Genomic DNA, 23,509 nt, shown 5'->3' with positions numbered 1-23,509 from the left:
TCTTCTTTAAATGAGGGGGTTGGGAAAGATGGTTTCTCAGCATCTCATTCAGCTTTAAATTCTAGGATAACCCCTATTAAGAAGTCAGAGGAAGAAGAGATGTTTGGGGATGTTGCAGCATGGTAGTGATGGATCCAATGGGATGCTAGAGGATTTGGTCACAATCTGCTTTTGCTGAAAGAGTTCGAAGTCAGGCTAGCTTTGCTTAGGAGGCAGCACCAAAGTCAAGAGAGCAGAACTGGAAGAATCCAGATGAGTGCTATCCTCAACAGCGTACCAAAGAAAGAAAAGGAAGGAGTTCAGAAAGTAAATGTCCTTAGGGCCAGGCCCAAGAGCAGACATGATGGGTTACACTGTCAGTCTGAACAACAGGGTGGTCTGATTGCTCTGCAGGGACATTCTTGTTTCCATGACTACTAAAGTAAAAAGAAATCGGAACTATGTAGTCACCATCAGGACCTAGGAATTTCTCTCTGAATTGGACAGTTACCAGTTTTTCTAGTTTAGCTGTATAAAGTTGAGTTGGTTTTTTGTTTTGTTTTAACCAGTCAAGTTACTGGCAGCTCCTGTCTCTGATGGCAGGCTCCCAGACAGCTGGGCTCCACCTGGTCTCGGACACATTCTTGGGGACAGTTATTAGGAAACTATGGCCCTTCCATAACAGAGCCCATAAACCATATACTGAAACTTACCCATGGCAGGCAAAACTGGGGAACTCAACCAGACAGTACCAAAATAGAGACCAGGCTGAAGGTTCTGTGTATGAGCCAAGTTACAGAGGATTACTTCAGACCTTCAGGGATTCACAGCAACTTGGGCCTTAGATTCTAGTCTTGGTGACCTCAGAAAAGTCACCCTTTCTGGGTTTCAATTTCATCATTTGTAAAATAGGGATGATAATCCCAGCCCAGTCTACCTCCTAGAGGGATTATGACAATTTACTGATAACGATAATAACCCCCAATTACATAAAGTTTTAAAGTACTTTTCTCATAACAACACTTAAGGAATGCAGTACACAAATTTTTACCCATTTCAAAAATAGGGAAACTAAAACTCCAAAAAAGTGAAATTCTTTTTCTAAGGTCCCATAGCTAAATTCCTGAGGCAGCATTCTAACCCAGGTCTCTTCACTCCAAGTCTAGCAATCTTTCTTTCTACTGTGTCTCTGAAGACATAACAGGGATTAGGGGACTACTAAATTCTCCTAACTTTCATCTCAAAAGTATTGAAAATTTTGACTCAGGAATAATTTGACTGCCCTAGGTCAGAAACAGAAAAGGTGGGAATTGTCCGGTAGTAGTAAGTCATTAGCACTGGCTGTTCTTCTTTGGCTTACAAAGGGTCAGTTTCCCAGGTTACTTGTTGGGGGTCCTACCACAGGAGAGTTCAAAGCTAGCACAATTGCATCGTCCAGGATGGGCCAATACTGCTACAGCCCTTCAGTGGGCATGGCCTCACACATTTCTCCTACCCACCCTCCCTTCTAGAGTTCACAATTGCCCTTCAGCCAAGGACAGAAAACTCAGGAAGCATTTCTCAGAAAAGGTTACTATCAGTCTTTATTGTCAACATCCTGCGGATGAACTGACAGCAGCTGTTTCCCTGAGCCAGAGCTAGGGATAAGCATGTACCTCCCCTACTTCCCCACCACCTACGGGATAAAATCCAGATTCCCCAGACTGAATTCTTCCGTCTTGATCCCTCTTCTCCCACTCGGCCAATCTCACTGTCCTCCAGCACACATGCATGCCCTTCATGTGGTTCCCCTTGCCTGGAATGTCCTCACCACCTATCTAAATGTTACTTGTCCTTTAGGTCCCAAGTCAAACCCTACTTCCTCTTGCAACACCCATTTCTATTTACTTACTGCCACCCTCTTCAGCATTTCATCATGTACAATCTTTCGTGTCCTTTTTTTTCTTCATGAGTATATTTTGTTCCTTCCCTCCCCTTCACCCCTGATTAGATCAGAAGCTTCTGTGGGCTAGGCCCCCCTGATTTCTTGAATCCCCCACCACACCCAAGCGCATGATACAGACTTGCTTAACGAAGGAGAATAGGGAATAGCCAAGGGATTACCAAGAGAGGAAATCGCAAGGAAATGCCTCTTCAGGACAAGCTCCTGCCTCTGCCCACCTGGGGGAAGGGAGGGGCCTAGGAGCTGGCCAGCTTGGAGCAGGGTAGTCAGAGGGCCTCAGATAGAGGTGACAGCTCACAGGAGCTGAGCCTGTAGGAGCTTGAGGATGAATGGCAGACTGTTTGGGGCCGGGGATGAGATGTGAGGAGAAATCAACTCCTAGTAACTCTCTCGTGCACCGAGGAGCCACTGTAGTATAAGACTATATAGTGCAGCAGTCTGGGACCCAGAGCAGGTTCTCCTCCTGGCTCTGCTGGCTCTCAGAGCCTGTGTCTTCAAGAGAAGACAAGGAAAGATCAGGTCAGATAGGGGTAGGATGAGGAGCCTTGAACAGGGGTGCCATGCCAGGTTTATGAAATCAGGGCTAGAACATTCTCTCTGAGTTACACCTTAAATCTGGCTCTTCTGGAGTTAGAAGGGGCTCACAGATGTTTTTATAATGTAATAAAGTTTTCCTTATTATAGAACCCTCCCTTAGTTGCACTGATTATAAGTTATGGCTAATAATAATGATAATAGCTAGCATTTATAGTGCTTTAAGGTTTGCAAAACATTTTACAAATATCTCATTTTATCCTCCCAATAACCCTGGGAAGTAAGTGCTAATATTTCCCCATTTTTCTAGTTGAGGAAACTGAGGCAAACAGAGGTTAAGTGCCCAGGGTCACATAGCTAATAAGTGTCTGAGGCCAGGTTTCAACTCCGGTCTTCTTGACTCCAGCTCCAGTGCTCTATTCTCTGTGAAATCTCACCGCCTAGACTTCTGAGGTCAGAGGGAAAAAAGAAAATTTACAAACTATTGCAGGGTGCTCTGACGGGCACAGGAGATGGAGTGGTGAGGGACAGAGTTATCCATTTGAGCAAAGTAAACAAACAAAAAACTATTACAAAAGCCCTTTATAAAGTGCCCACAGCTCACACCCAGACCACTTAAACCACCAATCCTACAGGATCTTTGGAAAACCCTGAAGATGTTCTAAAAAAAATAATGGGACTCCTTGAGAGCAAAGCCATGGTCTCTTTGCACCTCTAATCTCTAACAAGGTGACTGACATATATTCTAAGTGCTTGTTGAACTGAACTGGTCTAGAAGCAGAGTAGTAACACTTTCTAGCCTGCCCTCATGAATGATACAGAGATGATGACTCTCTCACTCAGTCAGAATCCCTCTTCTCACTCATGGCCAAAGCTCTTCCTTGCTGTCCTCGGAAGGACTTTCTAGACAAAGATGCTTTCCTCTTCTCTCACCCTGTCTAACTCACCCTCTCCAATTCACAGGCTTCATTCTAGACTATGTAAAATGGGGATAATAATACTTACATTATCTAGCTCACAAGACTGTTGTGAGCCTCAAATGAAATGAGTGGAAATAGCTTTGTAAACCTTAAAGGATTATGTAGATGACAGCCATTAGTTACAACGTAATTTGTGATAAATTATTGTTAAAATAATATAATTAATAGCAACATTTAGCTATGTGGCCCTGGGTTAATGACTTAGAATAGAATCACAGAATATTTTTAGGGACTTCAGCGCTAATTCTGTTGACCCCTTGACTTTTTGAGATGGAGAAACTTGTGACCTAGAGAGATGATGTGACCTGAGTAAGGTCATTCAATGAGTTAATGACAAAGCCAGGACAAGATGCCAGGCTTCCTAATGCTCAGGTCACTGGTTTTTCCACTACACCAAGATGATTCTTTGGTAGTTCAGTTTCCTCATCCATACAATGACAAAGCTGGATCCAACAGTCTCTATATGACTGTCTTACAGCTTTCATATTTTATTCCTTTTGTTAATTATATGGAGGACAGGCATTGGGGTCAGAAGGCATAAAGCCAGGGAATCACAACAAGCCAGTCTCCCAGCAGGTCAGATCCAAGCACAATGGAATCTGCAAACTCAGAAGAAATATCCTCTCCTGCTTCACTTAAGCCACTTGAAAGGGCTCAGGCTTGGGAGTGGGGGGAAAAAAATCACACTTGGAAAAATGCACTTAAATTACAGGCGTTGGAGCTTGGTAGCTTGTTAACCAGGTATGTCTGGAGTCTCTCCTATTTCTGAATCCTTGTTCATGCTTTTGGGGCTATTCAGGTTAATGAATTCAAAGTTCTGGCATTCTGATTAGTATCTAGGCCCTTCTGTGAGACTTGCTGGAAAGAGTTCCTCCTTCCCTTTTCATTTCCCAGGGCTTTTTTTCCTTCTGCCAGACTCCCCCCCACCACACACACACACACCCTGGCATATACCAGGGACTTAATAAAAATATGACTGATTTCTCACCATTGCTTACAGGAGAAAATAACAAAAGAATAAAATGTTCCAGCTGGAAAGAAGCTAAAAGGTAATCTAGTTCAAACTTCATTTTTATAGAGATACAAATGTAATCTCAGGCAATGAAAGTGATCTGTTCAAGGTCATGTATGCAATTAGCAGCAAAATTCCAACTAGAACCTTAGTAATCTGATGCCAATGTGCTTTCCATTACATAACACTGCCTCTTTCCACACTCCTTAGCCTGGCCTTCCACATCTGGTTCCAACCCCTCCACTCCAGTAGGCTAGTTGCCTCAGTTCTCTTGAAAATCCCAGTGATCAATTTTGTTTCATGCTGCTCCCTGTCTTTGCACCGATATCCTTCTCCTTTTCTCCAAATCCTATGCATACTTCTAGGCTCAGCTCAAATCCTACCAATCCTACTCATCCGAGCTCACAGTGGCATCTCCCTCCTGTAAGCTCTTCTACCCTTCCCTCTCACTCACTGCCTGGATGTTGGTTATCCTTTCCACACGTGGGAATCTCACATTCACAACCTTCCTGGAAGGCCCTTGAGACCAGGGGCAATGTCTTACATGTCTTTATATCCTCCTTATAACCAGGTATAGATAGGAGGCAGTGAATTAATATTCTTTGACTATCACTTGCAAGTGAAGTTCTTCAGCCTCTGGTCAAGATGCTGCACTCCAGCATGGAAAGGTAGCCTTACCTTAAGGTGTCCTGTATGCATCTGGGCCCGCTCACACATGTGCAAGAAATACTTCACATTGGCCTCATCCACAATAATATACACAGCCACCTTCCTCTTAAAGCCAGCATCCAGCAGGTCCTTGAAGATGTCAACGTCTGTGAACATGTCCATGACCACAGCAATCACCTGTCAGGGCAGAGGCCAAGAGAGTAAGACCCCCAACCTGCTCAAAGAACAAGTGAATCCCAATCTGCCCAAACCTGTTAGAGTTGGTGCGACTTTCAGAATGTGCCCTCGGCCAGGGCCTTCTATCCTACCTTACTACCTTAACTGTAACTAGTTTCCCCAGAAGTTCTTAGGTGTAGGGAACAGGATCAAAATGTCAGGGCTGAAAAAGAACCTTAGAAATAACCTAAAAGTCCCCCAAATTTATTTTATTTTGTTATTTTTGAGATTGGGTCTCCTGCTACCCACAGGCTCTATCCTGATGATGATCACTATGGAAGCTTTACCCTGCTCCATTGTTTCCACTCTGGTCTGGTTCATTCCTTTTAAAGCAACCTGGTAGCCCTCTGATCCCAGAGGCTGACCATATTAGTGCTGAACTTCAGTGTGTTCCTGGTAGCCTTAATACAGTTCAGAACTCCTAGAACTACCAGCCTCAACCTCCTCCAGCAGCAGAAATTATAAGCAGACAAGACCATGCCTATTTTAATATTTGTTAGACAAGTTTTGTTGATACGTTCTGTTATATCATTGAAATTTCTGGAAACTTATTTTTTTTAGCAACAAAGAAAAACAACCAAAAAACAGCTGTTACACAGTGAACACATCTGACAGTGTTTATACTGCTGATGCATTGTTATATCATTGTAATTTCGGGAAACTTTTTTTTTGGTAACAAAGAAAAACAAGCAAAAAACAGCTGTTACCCTGACAATGTTTACATTCCGACCCCACCCCCCCCCCCCTCCCTATAGTTCCCTCCTCCCTGTCACAAAGAGAGAGGTATGCTTCACTAAACAAAGACCAGAATGGGGGCATTCACTTGCCTGAGGTCACCCAGCAAATAATAGAGCTCAACTAAAGACTGATTCTGGGGAGCCTAAGCAGCGATCCTCTGGTGAGGATCCTGGGAGAAGAGGGAGAGCCTTTTTCTGTACCAAGGGCTGAGGCTATCTCAATAAATGGTCTGAGGAACAGAAGAGGTGGAATAGGACATTTTCATGTTTGAATTTTGAAAGTTGGACCCCTTGGTTTTGGTAACATACTGAAGGCTTTGAGCCTTCACCGTCAGATAATGCACCGTCTCATTATAAACCATCATGATGCCATAGAGAACAGAATTTTCTAGCATTAAAAATATGTGCTTGTATTAAAAAGAAATGTGTACAAGAAGTACTCTGGCTAGGTAACTTGCCTAACTTGACAGTCCTAACACCTGGCTGGAAGATGCCTGATCCTTTCTGGTTCAGCCCATGGATTCTTGCTTGGGGGTGACCTGACCAAAGGCTGGGTAATTCTGGGCTGCTGGTTTTACCATTCAGGTTCGTCTGCCCTCTGAGCTCTCCTGCCATCTCAGCAAGAGCAGACACTGTGGCCTTTGGACTTGTGGCAGGAAGAACAAACAACTTGTTACCTCTGAGCTTATGATGGGGTTTGGCTTCCACAAGACAAACTCAAAGTCTATTTATTTCCCGGTGGCTCCCAGCCTAGTTTCCTCATTCCCCCTTTGTAAGACTTCTAAACTTGTTGGAGGCTTGAAAATCCACTCTTCATCAAGGATTTCTTGAACCCCACACTTGGTGTGAGCAATCTGAAAGAGCCCAATATTCACATTCTTCCACTCTGAGTTCAGCTGGGAATGATGATTTTCCTTAGCTTCCCCTTCAGAGGTTCACTAGTCAGTCGATTAATTAGGGGATCAAAGGCTCTGTGCTGGAAGTCAGGAAACTTGAATTTTAGTCCTGGTTCAATTACTAGCTCACTATGTGAGCCCAGGAAACTGCCTTTCCTTATCTGAGCCTCAGTTTCATACTCTGTAAATCAAGAAGGTTTGACTAGAACAGGGATTCTTAACCTTTTTGTGTGTCCTGGACCCCTTTGGCAGTCTGGCAGAGCCTACAGACTTCTCAGAATGATGTTAAATTCATAAAATAAAATACTTAGTATTACAAAGGAAATCAATTCTACTGAAATAGCTATCAAAATATTACCAAAAACAAATTCATGGACCCCTGGTTAAGAACCCCTGTTCCAGAGAGAGTTTTCTGCTTTGTGAGGGAGAAGAGGTGACACAGAGTAGTAAGAGAGACTATTCCTACTCAGGCTCTGCCATCAGTCAGTTAATCATCTGAGCCCCACCTCTGACTGGCTGTGAAATCCTAAGAAAGCCCCTTAGTTCACACAGTTCTAAGTTCTAGGTAGCTCTCTAAAGCTGCAACTTACAAAGAAGGTGTTGATCAGGATTGGTGGAGGGAATATCCTTATCTGGGAATTTCCTAAGCCAGTGAAATCAGATTTAGTCCCTAGCCCCAGCCTTGAGTTTAAAGGGTTTATGGAACATCCAGATAGAGATATTTAGTAGGCCGTGAGAGCTTCTGAACTGCAGATCTGGGGGCAAGTTGAGGGTAGAGATAAAGATTTGGGAGTCAACTGAAAAAGAATCATGGGAGCCAAGGAAAACACCAAGAATGTAGAGAATAGCAAGGGTGAGGAAACAAGGGCCAAAGGACAGAACTTGGAGGGACTAGGTCATTTATATTCTCTGAGATTCTTTCTAACACTTAAGATTCTAGGACTCTATAAACCCAGTCACAACAGAGGCTACAAGTCACAGCGTTCCAAGAGTGATGCTTCTTGGGCCACATGCTTCACAAAACCTTCTCCTTACACCAGTCCACATAAATCTCTCCTTTCTCTGAATGCTCCTGAACTTAAAGTCAGGACCATAAATTTTAGCACAAGGTGCTTTCTTAATTAATAGAATAATAGGCAGAGCTAAAAGGGGACCTTAAAGGTTAGTCCAACCTCCTCACTTTACAGATGAGAAAACTGAGGCCCACTGAGATTAAGTGACTTGCCTGTGGTCACACAAATGAGTAAGGAGCAGAGTTAGCATAGAATCCTGAGGTCATTCCGATGCCAAATTTAGCACTCTCTCCACTGCACCACACTGCCTCTTGGTTCTGTATCCTTGACTAGATTAGAAATTTCTTGAAAGTAAGGACTGTGTTCTATTTTCTTAGGATTGTAAAGCATCATTTTAGAGCTGGAAAGAACCTTGAAGAGCATCTCATTTTAGAAATGGGGACCCTGAGGCCCAGGAAGAAGTGAGTTGCTTTCCCCTTCTACGACATTTGCCACTAAATTTGGCTCAGAGCAAACTACATTGATCACCATCCAGAATTGTACAAAGAATAACACAGATGAAAGTGCTGGACCTTGAGTTAAAAAGACCAGAGTTCAAATCTAACCTTAGACATTCATCAGCTGTCTGACCCTGGGCAAGTCACTTAACTTCTGTCTTCCTCAGTTTCCTCATCTGTAAACTGGGGATAACAATAGCACCTACCTCCTAGGGCTGTTGCGTGGATAAAATGATATAATATTTGTAAAAGGCCTTCAGAGCTATATAAATGCTAGCTATTGTTATTATTTTGTAAATTTTTATTATTATCAGAGCACAGGGGTCACTTGCTTCAGTTTCCTAACTGATAAGGAGAAAAATCCAGTCTTATGCATGGAAAAGGTAGGTGGCTGTTAATGTGAAATGACTGGAAGTACAAGGAAGGCTCTGCTCCCCACAATATCATTATCATAATTTTCAGAATTTTGCCATTAGAGATTAACTTCTTTGTGTTGTAAGGATTTTGGTCAAGGAGAGGCAAAAGCTCTAGAAGGAGTAAAAAGAGAAGCCTTTTATGTAAAAGGTACAAGTTCCCAACACAATCAGCATGTATGCAAAGACAAGTGTTATTTTTAAGTGCTTAACTAGGTGCTAGGTACTGTGCTTTGGGTAGGGAGAGGAGAGACTTGAGCTCTAGATCTGGTTCTGCTACTCTGTTAGGTCTGGGGAAAGGTAAAGCACTAGGTTTAGAGTCAAGAGGACCTGGACTCAAATTCTTACAAAATGAAGGGGTTGAATGAGATGTCCTTTTCAGTTCTAAAGCTACAAAACTTTGAAAGTTACTATCTGTGTGACCTTGAGGTATAGCTGAGTTTCTCTGAATCCCAACTGACTTATTTGTCAAATGAGGGGTTCAGATGCTCTCTTAAGACTCTGAGCTTAGATCCTGAGAAAAATGGGGGAAAGCAGGGGTTACAAAAAGCGGGGATGAGGGCCTGAGTGCCAAATCTCAGCCACAAATATCAGACACTTTCAGGGATGCTGAGAATTATCTCTCTACTTCCATGGGTCAGTATCTACTTCTTAAGTTGATTCCATTTCAGCCACAAAACACCTGAAGAACTGGCTGTTGTCTGCTTAGCTGACTTCAGTGAGCAAGGTGAGGCTCTGGCATTGGATCACGGGAATTATTGTTACTTTGTGCCACGTAAACAGATAATAACAAAGTTAACTTCCAACTTGTTTGATGACCCTGTGTGATAGCTACCCTTCCAACTGGCTTAAGTATTTATCTTCAGCTTGGTGACAGTGTGGGTCACACCTTTACCTGAAGCTTGGTGACAAGGAACATACCACCTGCTTCCTATCCTTCCCCTTCAACAGACCACACAGAAAGGCTGTGAATTATTCTTCTGGCCAGAGGTGCATGTGGAAGACTCATAACTGTGGGTTGCCACATGACTACTCCATTCAAGACCCACAATCTTACCTCCTCCCTCCTTTTTTCCTTTCCCCATCCCCTTCCCAAGCCCAGCCCAATAAGGCTGCTTGCTGTCTAACCACCCCTCCCATCCATCGCTCTGGGCCACAAAGACTGCAGCCTGCTCTTGGGTGTGTTTGCACGCTCTCTGCAATGAGCTCACCTGGGCCTCAGCATAGGGGTACATTGTCCCAGGGAGCAGGCCCTTACAGGTTGGTCCTCACCCCAGTTTGGGTTGAGTGTAGCCGCCGAGACATGTCAGTATTTTGCCACCAAACTTGGCTTCCCCAAGGGGGGCTCAGCAAGTGGGGAGAGCCCTCCAGAGAGACTGAGGACATATTTGTTCCAATTTTGCCTCAACAAATAACTATGACCCTGGGGGGCCAGCTCCAGTTATCCTGATCTGTATCTTGCCACTGGACCCAGGTAGCTTCGGAGGAAAGTGAGGCTGATGACTTTGCACAGCCTTCCTTCACTTAAGTCCAATTCACTTGCAAGTCATGGCATCCCTTGTGTGATATCATGGTCCTCTTCAAGAAGGAAAGTCACTAAGTGCAAGTCACTGTACTTCTGGGTCTCAGTTCCAAAGATGGATTTGAATTAGGTAACCTTCCTTCCCACTCTAGCATATACTATGTTAACACAGGAGGATGCGGAATATTTAAAGCCTGGCTTTCACCTAGATCCCCTTTTAAAATATTTATCAAAACTTCCCATGATTTCATACCCAAGACACCCACCCACTCAATCTTTGAGGATGACTTTGCGAGCACGAATCACAGCAGGATTTCCTTTTTAGACAAGAAATTCTCAAAGGGCAAGAGGTCAGGTCTATCCAAACGTATTAGGATGTATGACACTCAATACGGCACTATGTGTGTAAAGAGACCCTGAAAATGATTTTCTGAGACAGACAGATCTTTAATATTCCAGCACATCAGTAGTTTTTAGTATAAGAACCAACACAGATTACAGACAATCTAAAACCTCCTACAATCTACTATGTGATTTTCAAGCACAGCTGTTGAATGAAAAATTTCCTACCCTACAACCAACAACAGATAGGTGTCAAAGTGGATACAGTACTGGGCTTGGAGTCAGAAAGACCTGAGTTCAAATCCAACCTCAGACACTTGCAAGCTGTGTGACCCTAGGCAAGTCACTTAACCCTGTTTGCCTCAGTTTTCTCATCTGTAAAGTAAGCTAGAGAAAGAAATGGCAAACCACTCCAGTATCTTTGCCAAGAAAACCTCAAATAGGCTCACCAGGCGTCAGATATGACTGAAACAACTGAACAATAACAACAGTCAATCAGGGGATAAGCCCTTCTAAACTTAGCTACGCTGGGCTTCAAACAGATGTCCTTGTTCATCCTAGTTCATTGTTGGGCATGTTCCTGTAGCTTCTCCAGCTTGGTAAGACCTGCCAGAACCTGTACTTTACTGGCACAATCTTTGGGAAGCCAGGGTCACCTCCATCTCTCACTGGGACATCAGATGAGGTCTTTCACAGAGGACCTATTACTACCAGGACCAGTAAAGGTAGAACAAACGCATTCCAGAACAGCTTTTTCCAAAGTTATTTCCTGTTAAACGAATCCTGTATTTCAAACTGAATTCCGCTACAAATTGCAGAAAAATCTTTTTTTGCTTAGATATAATAAATTCACACTTACTAATGCAGCAAGCCTTTACAAATTATCACTTTAAAAAGTTTTTAGAAGAAAATTTGTTAAGAAAAATAGTTTCTAAGCATTCATATTTTTGAAACTGTCTTAAGAGGGCCAACTGAAGAAAACAGGGAAATTCAGCTTGCAGAGGAGATGACTTAGACAAGAGGCAACGACTCATTGGTTGAGAATTGGAAGAAATCTCAGAGGTTAGCTAGTAGCACCCTCATTTTACAGATGAGGAAACTGGGGCTCAGAGGCTAGGTTTAAGTGACTTCCTCACAAGCACAGCAAATAACCAAGTCAGGACCAGGATTCAAATCCAAATTTTGTGAGGTCCCATCTAGAACTCTTTCCACCACACCATATGATAGCTGTCTTCATTAGACCAAGGATTAGATATGTTGTATTTGGCCCCAAAGAACCGAACTAGGGCCCATGGGGTAGAAGTTACAGGGAGGCAGATGTTGACTCAAAATAAAACAATTTCCTAACAACTGAAACTGTACTGAAGAATACTATGTTGCCTCAGTCTCACCCCAGAGTAGGTTTTTAATCCTAGGCATCATTGGAGGTCTTCAATTAGAGACTGGATCATTATTTGTCAAGAACATTTGCGAAGATTCATACTTGGGCAGAGGTTGAACTGAAAAACCCTTGGATGGACCTTTCCAACTGTTAAGACTATCGATGTGGAGCAATCAGCAAAAGCTTGCTACACAGGGTGGCAACCAGAGTTGAGTCCTGAAGGAAGACAGGATTCTGAAATGAAGAGAGCAGTAAAGAAGGAGTACATTCATGGCACAGGAGACAGCTAGTCTGTGCAAAGGAACAGAAATTCAGGGAATGGCAAGTAGTCGAATTTGGATAGAACACAGGCTATGTGAAGATGAAAAATAGCTAGCATTTATATAGAATTTTAAGGTTTGCAAAGAGCTTTATATATGTAATTTCATTTGATCCTCATAACAGTTGTATACAACTGTATAAGGTTCAAGGGGAGAAATATGAAAAATGCCAGAAAGGTGGTTGGATCTACACAGTGTCCAGTCTTCACTTCTAGACTGGGGAGTTTATATTTTAACCTGAGGGAAACAGGGAGCCACTGAAAGTGTCTGAGCTTGGGAATGGTCAGATGTTCTGACCAGGGATGTGTTGGTACATACTTAACAATTGGCTCTTAAGATATATTATATTTTATCTTATATAAATAACATATTATGTAATATTATATTATATATTATATAAATAATATATAGTAAATATTATATATGTAAATATTTCCAATTATATGTAAAAATAGTTTTCAACATTCATTTTTATAACATTTTGAGTTTCAAATTTTTCTTCCTCCCTCTCTTCCTTCCCCCCTCCCCAAGACAGTGAACAATCTGATATGGGTTATACATGTACAATCATGTAAACATTTTCACATTAGTCATGTTGTGAAAGAAGAAACAGAACAAAAGGGAAAAGCCACAAAAAAAGTGAAAATAATACACTTCAATCTGCATTCAGTCTCCATAGCTCTTTCTCTGGATGTGGATAGCTTTTTCTGTCATGAGTCATTTGGAATTGTTAAGATATATTCTTTAAAAGGTATGCACACTTCAAAGTTTAAGCTGAATTATAAACATTTTCTCCATCACTTTCTTAAGTCTAAACAATCAACAAAACAATAAATCAAGCCTTGATTTGTAGAGTTTGTAGATTTCTGAGTGTAGATGCTTACCCAGAAACTTTAAACTGGCCAGCTGGACAAGGGACTAGCAAGAAGCAGGGAAACCAATTAGGAGACTATTCCAGCAGAGCAGGAGGTGATGAGGGACTAACCTAGGGGTGGTGGCTATGGACAGAAGCAGAAGGATGCAGGAAAATTTGCTGAGATCAAATTAACGACAAATAATCAGAGTTCTTACTAATGGCTTGTTTGCATGTCAAAATGGCACTTGTTGCATAGCAAAGAGCCCATCAATGTAAGATAGTAGCAGATTCCCAGTACTTTAAAAGAAAAGGGAGCCATCTGATGATGGAGGACAGAATGCTGATGGGTAGGAAGACTGCCCCAGAGTGAGCCCACAACCATTCCCAGATTGATTTAGATTCAGATTCCCTATGGTTGTCATAGAAAGGGCATGGATAACAATTGAGAGCCCTGGATTTAAGTCTTTTCCAGTTCTGATATCATATGATTCAAAGATTCTATAATTCAAACTCTTTCTTTCCCTCTTCCTGCTCTCCAAAGTCAACAGGTTGATGAACTATAGACAGGATCATAACTAGATACAGCAGCATTTACTCTAAGCCTACACTGAGAGGCAGTTATATGGTGTAACAGTAAAAAAAGAATCAAGAGATGTGGCTTTGGATCCTGGCTATGTAACCCTTGTCAGCTCAGTCATTTAATCTAAATCTCAATTTCCTCATCTATAAAATAGGATTTTAATACTTGTACTTACCCACCCTCCTTCTGTGAGGAAAAACACCATGTCAATCTAAAAGTTCTTTCTATGAATGTGAAATGTAATTCTTATGAAAACAGACTCCAAGAGGGAATAGAAAAGAGAAGCAGGATATAGATTAGGTTCTTTTATGGACGAATGCCTGAATTTCATTTGGCTCAGGCTTATTTTCTTCTACACTCTGGATATATAGGCTTGTATTCATGTTCAAGCTGGCTTAATTGATGGGCTTGGCTCTTGACAATGACTCTCCGTATGATTAGGAATCTAAGGCCCAGAAGCAAATTGATCCCTGGCAGATAACATTTTCCCATTGACTTCCACTATAAAACTGGAGAGGTGTTTGCTGGGAAGGCTTTTGGCCCCTGAAGGTAATAAACTCACACTTAAGAAAACTGATCAATTTACTTGCCTTCTCTTGCCTCCAAACCCACCAGCTCTCTGAGTCCCAGGTCATACTCCATCCTTTAGCATAAGACACTGTGTCTGATAAAGTTGTTGTTGTATTTATCCTTCGTTCTCAAAGAGGACCGTGACATCAGGATGATGACATGACTAGCAGATGACTTTGATTTGAGTGAAGGAAGGCTGTGCAAGGTCACCAACCTCACTTTTTCTTCCTGAGCCATCTGGATCCAGTGGCCTGATATTCACCAGGAAGACTGGAGATGGCCCAGGATGCAATGGGAGATCCTGGTCATTTTAGGCTAAAGTCTTAACAGATTCTCACTTTGAGTGAGATACACCCATACGATGAATAGACTTCTTTAAGTAATGACTCAAGGGATGGCACCCTTTAATAAAAAAAAAAAAATCAAACTGGGAGTGGGAGACCCTTAGGGTTCCTGGGTAAAAGAGAAACAGTTATTATTTAGTAACTAAATGGTCTGAGAAAGTGCTCAGGTTTCCAAGGCAAAATCCCCTTAGGTCTCCAGAGGTGGTTTTTATCTGTAACTTTCTTCAAGGTCAACTATCTTCAAAGCAAAGACTAGTCACAGCCTATCCAGGTATGTACCCTGCCACTTCCTGATGTAAAGTATCTTGGTCCTTTCATGGAAAGAGGGGCAGAGCAAAGGTCATGTTGACTTCTAGTCTCAAGGGGCCTTTCTCTGGTCTCATTTTAGGTAATCTATCACCTTTCCAGATATTCCCCAGTAGTAAAGAGAATAAACAAATGCATGCCTCGTGAGGGACCAGTCAGGTGCTAATTCCATCAATAGGGGAGAGCCCTGCTATAAAGTAGGTCAGGGGCTCATTCCATTGCCCCACCCTACCCAAGACAGATGGGGACTTGTTTCATGAGGATTTGGGGCAGCTCCTCATCCGGGCCAGGGCAAGATGTGATCTAACAGGACTCACGTAATCCCCAGGTACACACCCATTGCTGTGTACACGTCACCTTCCTGTATTCCAAGGTGCTTGTAAGCCTATAAATTCAGAGTTCATAGAGCAAAGCAGGATTAAACAGGGAGCCTCATTCATACCTTCCCCACAAAATAAGGACTCGGTCAGACTTCCTCTGGGGAAACTAGCCACAGGACACCCTCTGCCTTCAGGACATTGCCCTTTTGCTCATAGGGTGCTGGACAAGTATTAGACATAATATGAAAAGCTCATAAAAGTGGCACAAACAACTGAGCACTGGGATTTGAAATCAGGAAGACCTGAGTTTAAATCTGGCCTCATACTTAATCGCTGTGTGATCCTGGGCAAATCACTTAACTTTTTTCTGCCTCAGTTTCCTCTTCTGTAAAATGGGAATAATAACTGTACCTATCTCTAAGAGCTGTCATGAGGACTACGTGAGATATTATTTGTAAATCACTTTGCAAACCTTAAAGCATTCTTATATGTGTTAGTTATTTTAGCATTAACATTATAATTATGATATTCTGAAGTTGCGTGGACACGTTTTCTGAAAGTAGGGTCAGCTCTAGAATTCCCTTCCAAATACACCTTAACCCCTACTTCTTTTACTCTATATCCCTTTAGAAACACCACAAAAGGGTCCCACAGGACTCCAGGCTAGTTTTCTATAGATAGAGAAATCTCAGTCCAATCTGTGGGTTCCAACACAGTGGAGACATCCAAAGTCACATAAGAATGAACTGCATCTGTAACTCTTATCCCACAGACAGTCAGAGTGCCTTTACCTGAAAGGAACTGGGGCTAGCCTTATGAGAGTCTGGGATGGCAGATGTTCTGGAGATTGCTTTAGACAAAGGAAGGGAACAATTACTTATTACCCACTTATCGTGTACCAGGCACCGTGCTAAGTGCTTTACAGATATTTCATTTAATCCTTACAACAAGACTGGTAGAGAGATGTTATTATTTCCATTTTACAGCTGAGGAAACTGAGGTAGAGGTGAAGTGACTTGCCCAGGATCACACAGCTAATATGTTTCTAGGACTGAATTTGAACTCAGGTCTACCTGACTTCAGGCCCAGTGTCCTAGCCACTGTGATCTAGCTGCCCCTAGACCAGGAGGTCAAAACCTTTTTTTGAGTGTCATGGACCCCTTTGGCAATCTAGTGAAGCCTATAGAGTCCTTCTCAGAATGTTCTTAAATGCACTTTAGAAAACTGAGATTAGAAAGGAAATGAATTATATTGAATTATCAAAATACATATTTTTAAAATTCCACAGACCCCCAAGGTAAGAACCACTGATTTAGGCAGCTAAGCAAGAGGCTACTCTTCCCCTCCTACCATTAACAAGGTGAATTTCCTCATCTTGACTAGTCCTGGAAGTCTAGATTGGCATTATATCAAGCTCAAACACAAATAGGAGCCACTAAACAAAATGTAAGAATCCCTATAGGCTGGATGCTGACTTAGAAAACCACCTATTAACATTATCTATGTTCTACTGTATTTTTATTTATTTTGCTAAATATTTCCCAATTACATTTTAACCTGGTTCATGGGCTGGTCCCATGTGATTGACACCTCAGATCTGACTGAATGGCTCTCTATTCTTTCTGGGAACAGCCACAACCTCCTCTCCTATGCCCTTTCTATGTAGATCCCCATTCTAGTACACCAAGACTGCTTTAAGTTCCTCACATATATTTCTCATCTTCCCATCTCTGTATTTTTACTAGTGCCTTTTTCTCTGTCTGCAGTATCTTTCTTTTCACCCACTGTTGTTTTTCAGTGATTTTCAGTGACACTATTTGGGGTTTTCTTGGCAGAGATATTGGAGAGCTTTGCCATTTCTATCTCCAGTTCATTTTACAGAACAGGAAAGTGAGATAAGGAGAGTTAAGTGACTGGCCCAAGGTCACACAGGTAGCAAATGCCTGAGATCAGATTTGAACTCAGGAAGATGAGTCTTCTAGACTCCAGGCAAACACTCTATCCTCTGCATCATCTAGCTGCCCTTCTCATCCATATCTATAAATCTATTCTTCAAGGCCCAACTCAGAGGCCACCTCTTTCATGAAATCTTCTTAATGCTCTACCCCTCCTCTGAATTCCTCTAGGCCTGTCCCACATAAATAACACTTAGAGAAGGCTCACAGAGTTACAAGTGACCCCTGAGGTAACTTTCCTTTGGTCTAATCTTTTCCCCAAATCAAGAGCTCCTTCTATAATACTCCCATATATGACTCACTCCTACAAAAGCAGTGCCTATACTGATTCTGAATAGCTCTCTTGCAGTTCAGAAGTGTTCGTTTCTTCATCCTCTGGCTCCCCCTTCTCCTTTTTTAGCCTTATGTTAAATCTGTCATGGAGGGAAAGTCAAAGGAATAGATGCAAGGAAACCTTAGACCTCCATAGAAGGCGTTATACCTTTTCCGTCCATTCGGTAACTGGTGTACTTTTCTGGAGGCCACATCCTAGCAGAATAACACTTTACTTCATTTGATCCTTACAATAACCCTGTGATTATCCTCAATTGACAAGAGGAGGAAACTGAGAATGAAAGAGTTGAAATGACTAGTTCATGGACACACACAGATAGTGTCTGAAGCATATTCAGATTCAGATCTTCCTGACTTTAAATGCAGCTTCCACTACCCAAGTGGTGTCAAACTCAAATAGAAACAGAGGCCACTATACTGTACATAAGGGCCTCTGTGAGATGCATGTTGACTTAGTTTTTAAAAGTAATGTCATCTATTTTATTTTGTTAAATTTTACCAATTTACAATTTATTTATCAATTGCATTTTAACTTGGTTGGGACAGCAGGAGCTCTGTGTTTGTCACCTCTGCAGTACATCACCTAGTTGCCTATGAAAGCAGCCTACCTCTTAGGTACTGCCAGCTTGGTCTGGGTAGTGTTTCAGGTGAGAATGAAGGGTTTCAGCAGACACCTAAGATTAAGAATTTCTTGTCCCCACTGGACTACAAACTCCTTGTTATGTTTTATTTCTCTTTGTATCCTCCTATGACCTTCAGAGTAAGACTTTGCAAACAAATGTGCCATTTGCTCAATAAAAGTCTATTAGATGAATAAACTGCTCACAGCAGGGCCACCTGTTAGAAGAGAGCAGTGACTCCAGGCCTGGCACTCTATCCACTGCACCAACCAGCTGCTCCAGACAGCCCCCACTGTAAGGAAATCTTCTTCAGGAATGCGATGATGTAGGTCAGGTCTCAATCAAGACACCTGTGCTCTGAAGGAAACGATTTGGACAACCCCAACCACTAGCAAATGAAGCTGGGACCTTAACAAGTAAAGGGCTGTGAAGGAAGACCATTACAAACCTTAAGCGCTATGCAAATATTAAAGGTTCTTTTGGTTGCCGCTCTCATTCATGGGTATGAATCTTGCTTCAGTCACTCACTATCTGTGTCACACTGGCCAAGTCTAACAACCTTTCATCCTCAGTGGCCTCATCTATAAAATGAAGGTGATAATAGCACCTACATCCCAATGCTAGAAGGATCAAATGAGATCATATGGAAGGTACTTTGCAAACCTTACAGCACAATATAAACACCAACATTCATTGTTAATATCTAGAGAGATAAGAACATTTATTAAATACTTATTATGTGCCAGGTGGTGGCAGCTAGGTGGCACAGTGGATAAAGTACCAGGCCTGAAGTCAGGAAAATCCATCTTCCTGAGTTCAAATCTGACCTCAGACACTTGTGACCAGGATAAGTCACTCCACCTGGTTTGCCTCAGTTTCCCCATCTATAAAATATACTGGAGAAGAACTCCAGTACCTTTGCCAAGAAAGCCCCATGAACCACAAAAATACGCCAGGCACAATGTGGCTAAGCATACAGATTCAAACAAGCAAGATAGTCCTTGCATTACAGCTTACATTCTAATACAGGAAGATGGCATATAAGGGAGTTTGAGGAGGGGAGCAAACAGCTGGAGATGCCCAGGAAGTACATAGAAGCCTGCAACAGAGCAAGAAAAGGCTAAAAGTTTTGGCCCCAAACTATCCTATCAAAGCCCAGGGTGGTTCCGGGGCAGATGATATTATTATTATAGAGAAAGAAGGTCTAGGAAACTGGCAGGTAGTCCTGCTTTTCTGTCGCCCTTTGGGATTTGGGGTGTGCTTGATGTGAGTCAAGTACTGTCAGAACATTGAGGAGAACTCTCCAAACTCAGCAAAGTAGGAGAGACTGCCAGTGCACACCCAAGGGTGTTAGCCCATAATTGGCCTCTAATGACCCAATGAGCATCTCTGGCACACTTCCATGCACTTAGGTCCTTAGGAAATGGATAATGGAGAAACACTTCCATTTTACAGGTGAGAAAAAATGAGCTAACTAAATGTAGCACAGGCTTTTGCAAACAGTAGATACTCAATAAAGGTTGGTTAGAGAAATGAACTGCCTGGAGTAGGATCAGCTGCAAGGATGAAGACAGCAGTGTACTCCCAATGGTGAGGTACCCCCATGCCAAAAAGGAACATTGGCAGAACAGTCCACTTCCAGAGACGAAAGTGAGGAGACCCAAGCCCAGCTAACATTGCCTGACTTCTCTCCATGTCATATGGGCTGGGTTTTATAACCCTGTAACAACGGCCTAGTTTCCTAGGTGATGGCCTGTCAGGTCAAAACCCTTTGAAAATCCCCTAATGCTCCATCCTGTAGGCTCACTGCCATCTGAAGATGAAGGCATGCCAGGGTTTTATTTAAAATGACAGGACAGAGAAAAATCCACAGAGTAGCTAGCTACGCCTCAAATCCATCTTAGGCATTACTGACTCCAACCCAACTCATTGTAGGATTATAAGCACTTGTCAGACAGTGAAAGGCCTCAATCCAATTCAACAAACATTTTTAAAAGTGCCTATTACGAGCAAGGATATAAGATTCTCTATGATTACAAGTTACACTGGTAGAATGAGCTGCCTCATTCAAAGTTCCTTAAACCAGTGCAATCATAGTTATCATCGATAAACTCACTCTACCCAAAAGGTATAAGATACTGTTCTAGGCAGAGATCCTACCCCAAAACCTTTAAAAAAAAAATCACCAGCAATGAATGATAACTCTTCAGAGGAGAGATCTGAACACAGCTAAAGTAGTCCCCCCTCTTCCCAGTCTGGTTTATCACAGGGGTCTAGGACTGAAGTCCTCACCCTTTGGCCAATGAATTTATAGATACAGAAGCTAAAGGGAGGCAGCATTTTATAGTGAAAAGAGCAGTGGACTAAGAGTCACAAGATCTGAATTTATTCCCCAGTTGTATGTTCCTGAAAAAGAGAGTGAACAGAGGTCACTAGCTGGCCAAGTCAATAGAGTGCTGGGCCTGGATTCAGCAAGACCCAATTCCCAATCTGGCCCCAGATACTTACTAGCTGTATGACCCTGGGCAAGCCTCAGTTTCCTCAACTGTAAATTGGGGGTAATAACAGTACCTGCCTTATAGGGTTGTTGTGATGATCCAATGAGATCATACTGGTAATTTCTTGGGACACAGTGAATGCTTAATAAATGCTTGTTTCCTTTCTTGTCTCTTTTTTCTTCCCTTCCTGCACTGTGCCTCAGTTTTCTCATTTGGAAAATGGTAATAACATTTTCACTAGCTACCTCCTAGGGTTACCTTAAAATATCATAGAAAATTGAGCCATTATCATTATTCAAGAGTCCCACCTACTAATTTGCTGTGTTTGTTGTTCAATCCTTTAGTTGTGTCAGACTTTTCATGACCCCATGAACTGTCCCTGGGGTCTTCTTTGCAAAGATACTGGAGTGGGATGCCATTTCCTTCGTGTCTTGCCCAGGGTCACACAGTTAGTAAGTATCCAAGGCTGGATCTGAATTCAGGTCTTCCTGACTCCAGACCTAGCACTCTATCCACTGAGCTTGTATTACCTTTAGTGACCCTTTGTACCTCTTTCTGAACTTAGATTCTGTTTTCTATAAAAATGTGCTTATCGGACTAGATGCTCTCTGTCTCTTCCCTCTATGATTCTAACTTTATGATAGTATCTATTCCTCACCTCCCTTTGGAGTTCACTGAATACACTCCATACCACATATGTATGCTAATAATGATAGATCTTCAGGCCTATGGCTGGAAGGGACCTTGGAGGTCATTTAGTCTGACTCCCTCCTTTTACAGATGAGGAAACTGAGGGTCAGAGAGGTGAAGTGGACCCTCAAGTAGTAAGTGGAAGAAGTAGGCTTTTAACCTCTGACTCCAAGTTCAGTGCCCTTTCTGATGCTCTACATTGCCCTCCATTGGCCTCTACCACCTATCTTCTAACTCCAGCTGCATTTGGGTCAGTCAGATCACTGCTTGGGGAGTCCATCAAGGCAGTCCCAGCTCTGCTGATGTCTGACAAGGGCTTTGGCTCTGTCTCCAAGAGTCTGTTCCAGGACCTAGGTCTATACAGTTCTTCCTATAATTTGCTCAGCAGAGCATCAGACACATTTAAATAGATAATGTATGTAAAATGCTATAAAAACAGAAGTTGTTATTACTGATAAATGCTTTATGGCAAGCATATTACACCATAGTCATCTACTAAGCACCTACTTTTGCACTAGAAGCTTGGGACAAAGAATCATAGATTTTCAGACAGGTATAAGAAGCTGTCCCTGACCTCAGCGGTGCTTACAGTCTAGTACAGAATACAGGTCTCAGACACAAGAAACAATAATACTAAGACGTAAGTGGTACCTATCAAGTGTAGAATGTAACAGGTATTTCAAAAAATGGGGAAAAGAAATCCTAGTGAGGTCAGAGAAAATCTGAGGTAAGCCTTGAAGGATAGGCAGAATTTCAGTTGATATGCTGGGCAGAAGAAACAATGTGATCACTCACACCTTGGCAGGAAAAATATATGTTGAAGGATGTATTATCTCACTGACATTAGTATTCCTTTCAACAATACACACAAGTCCTGTCCCCAGCTTCCTGTAATTCACCACAAGGGATCTACTTTGATGTACATTTATAGATTTTTAAAATGAAACCAAGCTGGGAGGAATAGCTACTGCATTCCCAATCTTACACATCACTCCCCTTCCCACCTTCTTGCTGGCCTTCCTCACCCAGGGTACTCCATCTTCCATCTCTCTGCCTCAGTCCTGGCTGCCCCTCAGATCTGGAATACAATGCCCCCTCAGCTTTGCCTCTGGAAATCTGAGTTTCCTACAAAACTCTGCTCAAGCACCACCTTCTACCTAAAGTTATTCCTGCTCAGGCTTCAGATGTTAACATCCTCTCCTCATAAAATTTACCTTGTAATTTTATTGCACTTATTTTTTACATGGCCCCCCAACAGCAGTTCCTTGAGGGCAGGGACTATCTTCGCATCTCGAGCCCCTACCCCAGTATTTCCCACATAGAAGGCAGACACTTAATAAAGCCTTGAATTATTTATTGCATGAAAGAACTAGGGTCTGAAAAGATACTTGCAGGGGAGAATGATAGAACAAATCTAAAATAAAAAGATGAGGTTTAGCAAGAACAAATATAAAGGTCTATAGTCGGATTCACTATGTAAGTACAAGATAGGGAACATGTAGTTAGAGAACACTGCATGTGAAAAAGGCGTGGGGACTTTAAGAGACTCATGTACTCAGTATGTGGTATGTTAGCCCACCCTCCTCCCATCCCCAAAAGCTATTATCTTAGGCTGCATCAATAGGAGCCTAACACACAAAAGAAGAAAAGCCTCTACCTGGATCCTTGCACTTCTGTGTTCCCTGCTGCTGCCATTTTCTCGGTAGAATATTTATATGCTAAAATATATTTACAGGAGGGGGGGCCAGATTAGGATCCATATCACATGAGGACCAGTTTAAAGAAATGGGGATATTTAGCTAGCAAAAAGAGTAGAGAGTACACAATAGCTGTCCTCAAGTATCTGAAGGCCCATCATTACAGATTTAGAATGGAAAAGGACCTCACTGTCTACCTCAAGCTCCTTATTTGATAAATGAGGAAAGTGAGATCCTGAAAGGCCAAGTAATCATCTAGGAAGTAAACAGCAAAGCCAGAATTCAAA

The 23,509-nt window shown here is 42.3% G+C and overlaps 2 protein-coding genes across 4 annotated transcripts in view; one reads left to right on the top strand and one right to left on the bottom strand.

Annotated features, from left to right (window-relative positions):
• The window catches only part of SLC5A10 (solute carrier family 5 member 10), a 176,147-nt gene that overhangs the window by 91,605 nt on the left and 61,033 nt on the right, over positions 1-23,509 (top strand). The gene's annotated exons all lie outside the window — the stretch shown is intronic.
• Positions 1-23,509, bottom strand: part of FAM83G (family with sequence similarity 83 member G) — a 58,900-nt gene that overhangs the window by 21,737 nt on the left and 13,654 nt on the right. For both annotated transcript variants that reach the window (XM_072596854.1, XM_072596855.1), the window contains exon 3: positions 5,126-5,293. In XM_072596854.1, coding sequence (XP_072452955.1) covers positions 5,126-5,293 — 168 coding nt within the window. The remainder of the gene's footprint in view (positions 1-5,125; positions 5,294-23,509) is intronic.

This window comes from Notamacropus eugenii, chromosome 3, assembly GCF_028372415.1.
Source record: "Notamacropus eugenii isolate mMacEug1 chromosome 3, mMacEug1.pri_v2, whole genome shotgun sequence".
NCBI lineage: Eukaryota > Metazoa > Chordata > Mammalia > Diprotodontia > Macropodidae > Notamacropus > Notamacropus eugenii.
The sequence above is the reverse complement of the archived record's forward strand: the minus strand, read 5'-3'. Positions and strand labels throughout refer to the sequence as shown.